Below are 10,388 nucleotides of genomic sequence, written 5' to 3' on the forward strand. Positions count from 1 at the left end.
GGGAGGTGCTGCGAGCCTCCTGCCCAGGACCCTGCTAAGATTTCTCCCTCTTCTCCCAAGGCTGTGGCACTGCTTTTGACTTCCACAAGGAGATCGACTACATGTTCCTAGTGGGCACAGAGGAGGGAAAGATCTATAAGGTGAGGCCCTGTGCCAGCTCTTTACAGGGTGGCTTAAGTTTGACCACCGCAAGAGCTTATTGTTCTCAACAGACCCTGTTCTGACAAACCTTAGTGCTGCTCATCAGTTCTAGAAGGCTTCTTAGGGGAAGAGAGCGTATTTCTTGAACTTACTGGGTAGCAGAAAGAGGAAGTAACTGCAGGAAAGGGAAGGAAGAATCTAGAGCAGTGGTCCCCAACCTTTTTGGCACCAGGGACCAGTTTCATGGAAGACAATTTTTCCATGGATGGGGTGGGTGGGGGCAGAGAGAGATGGTCTCAGGATGATTCAAGCACATTACATTCAAGCTCACCTCCTGCTGTGAGGTCCAGTTCCTAACAGACCCTAATGGTACTGATCCTCGGCCCAGAGGTTGGAGATCCCTGATTTAGCCTAGCCCAGCATCTTTCCCTCAGGGCCATCCCTCCTTTCCTGGGAGTGGAGGAGATAGAAGTGGGAGTGGGAGTTGGGGGAGTTGGAACAGTCTGGGAAGATTTCCTGGAGGAGGCAGGAACTTGAGGTGAGCTTGGAAGGCCAAGAAACAAGAAAAATGTATCTCTGAATATTGGGTACATCCCAGCTGGCAGGATGGAACTTCATGGTCGCTTTCTGCAAGGTCTCAGTGTCAGTGGGTGAACGTCCTTCTGAACCTCTCCATCCACCCAGAAATAGCTCTACTGCAAGCTTTTCCTAGGCTCAGAGACGCAGAATGTTAATTACAGGCGGCCTCCTGGGAGCCCCTGAGGCCCAGCTAGAGCTGGTCTGAATGCAAAAGAGGTTCCCCCCCTCCTCTCCACCCCTCCCAGTGGTGGCCCAGGAAAGGCTGCAGGGAATAAAACTAGTCAGTCAGTGTCTCCAGGAGGGAGGCTGTAGGGCCATGCTGGTCAGGGCCAGAAACGGAATGGCAAATCATGAGATTGGGATTTGCTCCTGTCTCTGCACCTGCTCTTTATTTATCTGGACAAGGTGAGAGATTTAGCAGTGTTGCCAGGATTCTGTCCATGGGCTGTGGATGGACCTAGGGCTCTGTCTGTCCATTGGCCTTGGCCTGGACACAGGCTAACCACACCTCACCCAGGTCCCCCAAATCTGCTCTGCTTTGGCTCATGAAGTACAGCCCTTTTCTCCCTGGCGTGGAATCCTCTAAGCAAACTACAGCACTTTCCCTCACTCTCCAGGAAGGCTCCCCTGCCCACCCTAACTCCCAGGCCCCTAAGCCCCTTCTTTCTCTCCCATGTGTTGTGGGTGAGAAGAACAGCTAGCAGCCTGGCCCCAGCTTCCCTGTGACAGTGAGGTGGAATGAGAACTGAAAAGTCTCAGCTTCTGATCCTCCAGGGGCCCCAGGGGAGTGGTGGCTGCTGACCTTTCACTCCTGACCTCTGATCCCTTACCCGACACACCCAGTGCTCCAAATCCTACTCCAGTCAGTTCCTGGATACCTATGATGCCCACAACATGGCAGTGGATGCTGTGACCTGGAACCCATACCACTCAAAGGTCTTCATGTCCTGCAGCTCTGACTGGACGGTGAAGATCTGGGACCACACCATCAAGTGAGGGGCCCACCCTTGGCCTTGCCCTCCCTCAGACCCCACCCTGGGGTGGGCCTGTGGGCTCTGGCACTGTGAACTCTCTGTGTCCCGAACTTTCCGCCCCTCCACCACTGCAGGACCCCAATGTTCATCTACGACCTGAACTCGGCGGTGGGCGACGTGGCCTGGGCGCCCTACTCCTCTACTGTGTTTGCCGCCGTCACCATCAATGGGAAGGTGAGCGTCCTCTTCCTACGCCGCCAAGCTGCTGCTAGAGCGAGGATGAGGTTTCCCAGGGTCTTCCTCCTGGAGAGCATGGGCCAGGCCGGGGAAGATAGGAGGTGACGACTGTCTGTCTGTGTTTTCAAGGGCCAGGCCACCCAGGGCCCTGTCAAAGCAGAACTATTCATCCCATGAGCCCTCGAGGAGAGAACAGGGCAGTGCCTCTGGAAGGAGAGAGCACTCTGGGGGATGAGACGCCACGGGGAGCAGCTATCTTTTCTGAGACACCTGGGGTGGGAGCTACAGCGCGGCAAGGACCAGCCTGACCTAAGGAGAAACTTACGAGTCAGAGTTGATCTGTAATTAAAAGAGTGTCTAAAAGCTGGTGAAGTCCCCTTCCCTGGAAGTGTGCAAGTTGAGTCTGAGAAGGGGAGATGGGCATGGCCATCTCCCTTTTACCATTGAGAATTGGTAAAAGCTCAGCAAAAAATATTTTGTAAGAAAATTCTGAGTTGTGAACCCATTTTCCTTATGGGCTTTGATATAAAATGTGAGGCACTTACCCGGGGAAAGACTGTCTGTCAGTCAGTCAGCCATCTATCTGCTGAACAGATGTTTACTGAGGGTGAACTATGGTGTCTAGCTCCAGGCTAGGGCCTGGTGATTCAGGTCCCTGCTTTCATGGAGCTTATATTCTAGGGAAGGGAAAGGGACAAAAGGCAACAATAAAATTCCCATAGTATTAAGTTGGACATAAATGAAAAGAGAATGATGTGCATACAGCCCTGACAGATGTGGCTCAGTGGGTTGGGTGTCATCCTGAAAATCAAAAAGGTCGCTGGTCAGATTCCTGGTCAGGGCACAGGCCTGTGTTGCAGGCCAGGTCTCCAGTTGAGGGGTGTGAGAGGCAACTGATCGATGTTTCTCTCCCTCACTTTCTCTCTCCCTTCCCCTCTCTCTAAAAATAAATACATAAATCTTAAAAAATAACGAATAGGTGCATACCAACATTCATAGTTGCATTAATTCTGATGGTGATCAGAAGGTGGAAGGAACCTGAATGTCCATCAGTTAATGAATAGATAAATAAAATGTATGTCCAAAAGGATTATTATTCAGCAATAACAAGGAATAAAGTGCTGATACCTGCTACAACATGGATGAGCTGTGAAAACATGCTTAGTGTAAGAATCCAGTCACAGAAGATCACACGTTATATGATTCTGTTTACATTTTTCTAAGTAGGGAAATCCGTAGAGACAGAAAGTAGATTTGTGATTGTCTAGCGCTGAGAGGGGCGGTGGGAGAAAATGGGAATGACTGCTCATGGACACAAGGGTTCTTTTCAGGGTGATGAGCACGTTCCAAGATGGGTCATGGTGATGGTTGTGTAACTGGATATACTAAAAACCAAGAATTGTGTACTTTATATCTTGATAAAGCTGTTTCATTTTTAAAAGAGAGAAAGAGACTGATGTAACAGAAAAGGATTAGGTGGTCTCTTAGAGTGAGTGTTAAGAAAAAGCTTCCTCAGAGAGGTGATATTCAGGCTGAGAGCTAAAGGAGAAGAAAGAGCCAGCCACAGGAAGACAGGTGTCAGTGGCATTCCACCCATGGGGACAGCCAGTGCAGGTGACTGGAGGTGAGAATGCGTTTGAGATGTCTGAGGGATGGGCAGGCGGGTGTGGCTGGGGTCTGGTGAATAAAGGGAAGAGAGTATGAGATGAGAGTGGAGAAGTTAGAGCAAGGAATTTGGGGTTTAGGGATAGTGCCAAAGGGCACTGTTGGAGGACTTTAGATTTTTTTATAAAAGGTAAGTCTGGCAGCTACGTGGAGGATGGATTGTAGTAGAAGGGCAAGCATGGGAGCAGGAAGTCTAGTTCAGACACTGACACAGTTGCAGGCAAAAGTTGCTAATGATCTGGACCTAAGGCATGGTGAAAATAAGTGCAAACATCTGTTGAGCACTTATGTGACAAGTGCTATTGGAATACCTTACATATATTAACTGGAATAAACCCTGACTCTGCCACTTACTAGCAAGGTAGCCTTAAGATCTTCTATCTTCTTATTTATAAAATGGAGATAATAACAGAACCTACTTAATATGGTGGCTGTGAGGATTAGAATTAGATAATACAACCATGTACCTTGCTCGCCCAGAGTCTAGCCCATAGTTAAGTGCTCAATAAATGGTAGGTGCTATTACTGTTAATTCTGCATAGACTTAAATTTTCTCCTAAACTTTTTATTTGCATTTTCTCAACCACAGAAAAAATATAAACAGAGACACAAATCCCCTGTCTACTGCCTCCACTTACAGTGTGCCAGGCTTCTACCGTGTTTCCCAAAAAGCCCAGGGGCAGCTCCTCTGAGGCCTCCTTAGCCCCAAGTGTGCTGACCACCCCCTCTCCACAGACCCACGTGTTTGACTTGTCCATCAACAAGTACGAGGCCATCTGCAATCAGCCTGTGGTGGCCAAAAAGAAGAACAAGATCACCCACGTGAAGTTCAATCCCATCCACCCCATCATCATTGTGGGCGATGACCGTGGGCATGTCACCTGCCTCAAACTCTCACCCAACTTACGCAAGATGCCGAAGGTATGCTTGGGGAGTTTGGGCTACCCAAAGAAATAGTCTCCACGGTAGTGGGGTCTGGGAGAAATGGGAGGGGCCAGGGGGTGGCCTCCAGGTTTGTGGCTTGAGAAACCCAGGCTAAGAGTGACATCATAGCCCAAATGAGGAGCAAAGGAGAAGCAGGTTTATGGGGAGACAATGAGATCAGATTGTATATGCTGAATCTGAGTCCCTGTGGGACCCCCCAGGTGGACCATACAGGTCTGAAGTCTGGGGGAAGCACACGGGAACCATTGGCTTATTTGGTACAGACCAGGTCACCCCAGCAGGGCGCATGGGGCTTAGTCACTGCTTCGCTGGCTGGTTTTACACAGGGCTTCAGCTCCAATGGTCCCTCAGCTGGGAATTGTGGGTCCACATGGGGAAGAAGGAAATGAGCCTGAGCCATGAGGAGGAGAACTGGGTCAGCAGCCAGGTAGCCCTCCTTTTGAGCTCTGGTTCTTTTGAGATCTCTAATGATCAGGAGACTCTGCAGAGAGCCCAAGGGCCCCAGATACAGGCCACATGATCCGGAGTCGTGATCTCAAAGTCCAGTCCTCAGAGTCTAGATTCAGACTTAAGAACCCAGACCTTAGAATCCAGAGTCCAGGGGCCCAGAGTTCAGTTCTGCTCACTTGGTTGGTAAGAGAGGAAATGGAACTTGCTTTCTGCCAAATCCCGGGCCAGGGTCGGAGCTGGGCCAGGGCTGGGCCAAGTTGCCCTAAAGACTGTACCTCGTAGTTGCAATTTGAGGCATTTACTGCAGTTTGAGTCAAGAGCCTTTCTCAACAACTGACACCCGCCCTGCTGCACCCCTGGCAAGGAAGGAGCCACTGCACCATCCCTTGGGTGCTGGTGTATATGGCCGGGGAGGCAAGGGCTAGGAGTTTGACGGGGTCTGTGATTGTAGCCAGCTGGGGGAGGGGTGCACTTGGCTATAAATACTCAGAAGGCTGCTAAGCGCCTGCAGCTGTGGCCCAGAGACTGTGGTGGGCTGGGGCTGGGGCTGGGGGTAGGGTGGGATGGTCGGGTGTGGTCTGAAGTTCTTTGCTGAGCCCAGCTAGTTGGTCTCAAGGAGGGGGAAAGAGGCAGCACAATTAGTGGAACAGATAAAATCTGCTCTTAATTTAGTGAGAGAGAGGCCGAGGCCTGAGCTGGCAGAGCTGGACAGCCCGGCAGGAGGCATAATGGTCACCTCTTGGGGCAGGAGTACAGCCTTCATGAGGTGAGGGTGATAGGTCTCGGTGGGACATGCCCTGCCCACCCTGACCCAGGGAGGCAAGGATCTCCCACAGTCAGTTTCATTTATTATCCTCTCAGAGCCAAGGTCAGTCATGCCTGGGAGAGCTGGGCTCTGTGTATCTGGTAGCCTATGTCACTGAGGAGCTGAGGACACAGGCACCTTGGGATTAGAGGACCTGAGCAGGTGACAGCTGAGAGATGATACTTGGGTGGCTTGGAGGTTCCAGTGAAATTGCCATCTGACCCTATCAGTAGCCAAGTGTTTGGTGCAAACAGAAGTCCCTGGTCATCCCTCCTGGCCTTCCCAAGTGGGCTCGGCCACACAGGCCTAACTCCCAGCCCAGGGCTTCCCTGGGACGCTTAACAAAGATCAAGGACTATTTAACCCTAACTACTATATATGTACATGGGAAGTTGAAGCTCAGAAAGGCAAGGGACTTGCCCAAAGTTGTATAGGGGGTTAATGACAAAGCTGGAATTAAAAGCCAAGTCCGCTACCTCCCAGGGGATGGGATGAGGCCAAGAAGAAAACATGAACTTAATTTGGGAGGGAGAGAAAAAGAGGCATCATTGTCCTCTGCCTCTAGAGTAAAGAGGTAAACTGGGCAGTGGGGGAGGCACTGGCCCGCAAGGGGAGGGAAGACAGATTTGGGAGCAGGTGCAGGGGTCACACCAGGAGGAAATAATAGCTCTGCATGATGTCAGCAGCTGCAGAGGGGCCAGGAAGGGGGCTGCTGGCCTTGCACTCTCTCCCACCTCACGGCCCAAGCCAGATCCAGGCTGGGCTCTCAGCAGGCAAGGCTGGGGCAGTGCCAGTGAGCAGTGGGCACAGGTGGCTGAGAGGGCAGGAGCAGAGGGAAGGCAGGAAGTGGCAGCTGCACCAACCTAGCCCACACCCCACTGCCTGGGCAGAAGCGGGGACAAGACTGGTGCCAGTCTGCCAAGGAGCTCTGGGGGCCTGTAAGTGACACACACAACAGTGTCCCAACTCCATCTCAAGGCCTGGCCTACAAGCTAAAACATTAGAGTGCTCTGTAGGAGGGAGTGAGGGGCCACAAACTCAGGATCTGCTCCTCGGAGGAAAGGGCCCAGTCAAAGACCTATAGAATCACTAGGAATATCCCACCTGCCCTCCTGGGTCTTCTGACACCCTCCCCCAACCGTGGGTGTGTCTGACACAGCAGCCCTAGCTGTAAATGACACACTGCTACCAACCTGACCTAAAAGTATTACAGCACCAGGTGAGGGCACTTGTGTTTTTTTTCACACCCCCTCCCTCACAAACACTTACCTCTTAGCGCCTTGTTAGAACTCAGCCAGGAAACTTCCTGCGGGAAGAGTGGTCCCAACAGAGGCTCTGCCTCTCCCCAGGGTGACAGTCCCCCTGGCTTGAAAGGCTTGTTCCTCTGAGGGTCAGTGGGGGGAACCCTCCCTCACTCCTCTCAGCATCGTACCCTATGTCCATCTGAGGTTCAGAGCCAGATCTGGATGTTCCTTGCAAGCCTCAGTCAGGCCCTTGTGTCACCTGTCCTGAGTTGGGGAAGGGTCAGGTAGGAGTGGGGGAGGCAGGGATCTAGAATCTGACAGGGCAGAGTACAGCTGGGGCTGGCTGCGAAGAGGAGGTACTGCTGGGACCCAGAGAGGTGGCCCATCCCTCACTATTCCTCCCTTTGTCCTTCCCTTCTCCCCAGGAAAAGAAGGGGCAGGAAGTGCAGAAGGGTCCAGCTGTGGAGATTGCAAAATTGGACAAACTGCTGAACCTGGTGAGGGAAGTAAAACCCAAGATCTAAAGGCCTGGCCTCGGTCCCTGTCCAATTTCTTGAACTCAGCACTTGTAGCCTCTGACCCTGGTACCGAACCCATCCTTAGCAATATATGACCCCGCCCCTGATCACGTCCCATATTTGCCCTCAACACCTGCTCCAGCCCTGGTCCCAGCACCTCATCCCAGGACTTGGTGCTCCATCACAACTATCCACTCCTACTTTGCACAAATAAACCTGTGTCTGGAAGCTCACCACTGCCTTGAACTTTGCTACTGCAGGGCCCTCAGGAAGAGGAGAAAATCTCAGGGTATAGCCATACTTCCATTTATTATCCAGCAAACAGTGGGAGGACCCGAGGAGGGGCCCAGCCTGGACACCCTCCCATTATTGCCAAGGATTCCAGTTTGCTTCTCCAACTGAGAGGGCCTAGAGGCACTTGGCCTAGGGAGAGGGTGGACCCAGCCCCTGGCCCTTGGGATGGAACAGAGTCCAGAAGGCCCAGGCCCTAGCACCAACTCATAAACTCCCACCCCAGGCCTGTCTACCCAGGGCCACCAAAGTCCCTCGTGGAGCCAGGCTGGCTAGACTCTGGCCTGCTGGGTCTGGCTCCAGACAGGCTGGATTCTGAGTTCTGCAGCCCAGGCTTTGGACGAAGTGGACTTAGGTCCCAGACTCCAGGCTACGCCAGGGGCCTTCAAGGCTGCAGTAGGTAGCTGCCTTCATGGCTGGGCTTCTGGGGCGGGGGCGCCTTCTCAGGACAGGGGCCAGGGCTGGAGTTGGGACTAGATTCGGAGAGCGAGTCAATGTTGGCAGAGCGGGAGTGGCAGGCCCAGCAGAGAATGACCCAGAGCAGTAGCAGCAAGAAGCCTACTAGGCCATTGCAGACGATGGCGATGAGGGCGCCTTGGGAGATGGCTGCCCCCATGACGGGCCGCACTCTCAGACCAGCACAGGCAGTGGGGTCGACAGCGGGGCTGCCTCAATGGCAAGGCCCATGCCGAGGAGGGACTCTGGTATAGCCGGACTTCCAAGGAGGCTGTCCTGTCTGCACACTCAATGATTCCTGGGCAGTAGAGATGTCCAGCTGCAGTCCTGAGCCTGTGGGGGGTACAGAGTTAAGGAAAGGGTGGTGAGGAGAAGGGATGGGGTAAGGCCTAGGAGGAGAGGAGAGAAGAGAGCCAACACCCCATGCTCAGGCCTGGCTCTGGGCACCTGGAGCGGGACTAGAGCCACAGTGGGGAAGCTCAAGTGGGCAACCTATATTTCATTCTCCTTAGTACAGGTGGGCATATTCTAGCCCTACCTTTCCAGCTTCCAGGCCTCTGGAGCACTCTGGGAGTGGGTGGGACCCAGGGAGCCCAAGACCTTGGAGGATGGATTGTGACCAGCTTCAATGTGACCTGGGCGCCTCTCAGCTCTCCGGACTCCAGCCAGCCAGCCAGCCCAGAAGACCCTACAGCGAGGCCAACTCACACAAAGAGAACTTTGTGGAGGCCCTGGCAGGCATGTGGGGGTCTGTGCATCCACGGCTGTGCACCTAGGCATGACCTCTCTGTGGGACTGTCTCTCCAGGTCAGGTGCATGTCTGCGTGTCTCTCAGTTTCCTAGACTGACGTGTGCATCTGCCTCGATACACTCTCTGTATTTGTGTAGCTGTCTGTGTGTCCCCGTGTCTGAGTGTTGTATGTCTCCTTTCTCTCCCAGTCTGTCTTTCTCTATCTCTGTGCATATGGGTCTCTAATGTCTCTCCCTCTTTCTTCATGGCTCTGTGTCCCTCTGTCCCCATAGACGTGTCTCTCTTCCTTTCTCCGTGGGGTCTGTCTCTAGTTCTGTGCGTCTCTTTCGTGTCCGTCTTTGTGTCTGTCTCTCCCGGTGGTGTCTCCGTGTTGGTCTCTTTATCTCCGTCTCTGGGTCTCGCTGATTCCCGGCCCCCGTGTCTGTGGAAGAAGGGCCCCCTTACCTGAGTTGAGCACGGTGCACGCCCGTCAGAGGGTCCAGGGCAGTGAGATGCTGGGTGCCGACTGAGGCTCGGAAGCCTGAGGGCGGGGGGCGCGGGAGGCGGGCCGGGACGACGTCCCCTCCCCCGGCCCTCCCCGCTCGGCCGCGCAGCCTCTGCCGGCCGCTCCCGCCGCGGCGCGACCGGGGCGGCCTCTGCCGCGGGCGGTCTGCGGCGAGCCGGCACCTCCTCTCCCTGGGGCGGCGCCTCCTCCGCCGCCGCGGCCGCTCGCTCACTTGCTAGGCGGCGCTCGGGCGGCCGCGGCGACGGCCGGGGCGCGCAGTTCGGCTGGGCTCGGCGGCGTTCGGCTGGACTCGGCCAGGTTCGGGGGACAGCAAAAACAGCGAATAATCCCGCCTCTCCGGCAGCCGGCTGCTGGCGGCCAGTGAGGGGCGGAGCCATCCCCCACCAACGCCGTTACCGCCATTCAATTGGCTGGCTGTTCCAGGCTCACGTGCCATTGGTCGTGTGCTGGGTGGGGACTGACCCGCCCATTGTGCAGGCGTCGGGTGGGGGTGGTAGGAGAGCTGAAGGGGCTATTCCGTTTTGGTGCTTGCCCAAGGGGAAGGGGTGGGGCAGCGAGGGCCACCTACTTGCCCGGCTTTCTTACACCTTTTACACCTGGGAGAGCCGCACGCTCAGTATCTGAGAAAGGCCAAAGCCTTTATACCCCCATATCTGAGGGGACAGCTTCTCCATATTTGGTAGCGGTCTCTGCATCCCTACATTTGGGAATAGACAACCTCTTCAGCTTGAAAATTCCGTGTACTCCCTCACGTGCACTCCCACCTGGCTGTGCAGTCTGCTTCTTCCCTAGAGAGGGTCTGTAGTTGGCTCTACATTCCCTGGCCC

The 10,388-nt window shown here is 54.2% G+C and overlaps 2 protein-coding genes across 3 annotated transcripts in view; one reads left to right on the forward strand and one right to left on the reverse strand.

Annotated features, from left to right (window-relative positions):
- Positions 1-7,785, forward strand: part of DNAI1 (dynein axonemal intermediate chain 1) — a 60,777-nt gene extending 52,992 nt beyond the window's left edge. For both annotated transcript variants that reach the window (XM_037036035.1, XM_037036036.1), the window contains 5 exons: positions 61-140; positions 1,564-1,712; positions 1,829-1,928; positions 4,332-4,517; positions 7,466-7,785. In XM_037036035.1, coding sequence (XP_036891930.1) covers positions 61-140; positions 1,564-1,712; positions 1,829-1,928; positions 4,332-4,517; positions 7,466-7,564 — 614 coding nt within the window. In that variant the 3' untranslated portion in view covers positions 7,565-7,785. The remainder of the gene's footprint in view (positions 1-60; positions 141-1,563; positions 1,713-1,828; positions 1,929-4,331; positions 4,518-7,465) is intronic.
- A 57-nt stretch (positions 7,786-7,842) lies between these two features.
- ENHO (energy homeostasis associated) lies at positions 7,843-9,815 on the reverse strand. Its single transcript, XM_037036031.1, has 2 exons — positions 9,501-9,815; positions 7,843-8,638 (listed from the first exon to the last, which is right to left on the reverse strand). Exon 2 carries the CDS (start codon positions 8,463-8,465, stop codon positions 8,235-8,237), a length of 231 nt encoding a protein of 76 aa, XP_036891926.1. The 5' UTR covers positions 8,466-8,638; positions 9,501-9,815; the 3' UTR covers positions 7,843-8,234.
- Positions 9,816-10,388: the final 573 nt, after the last annotated feature.

Source organism: Sturnira hondurensis, unplaced genomic scaffold (assembly GCF_014824575.4).
Source record: "Sturnira hondurensis isolate 20B ecotype Veracruz unplaced genomic scaffold, ASM1482457v3 Scaffold0022566, whole genome shotgun sequence".
Classification (NCBI taxonomy): Eukaryota; Metazoa; Chordata; class Mammalia; order Chiroptera; family Phyllostomidae; genus Sturnira; species Sturnira hondurensis.

What these genes read in the sequence shown, in the direction of transcription:
- ENHO (XM_037036031.1), bottom strand. Translation starts at nt 8,465, where the DNA reads ATGGGGGCAGCCATCTCCCAAGGCGCCCTCATCGCCATCGTCTGCAAT.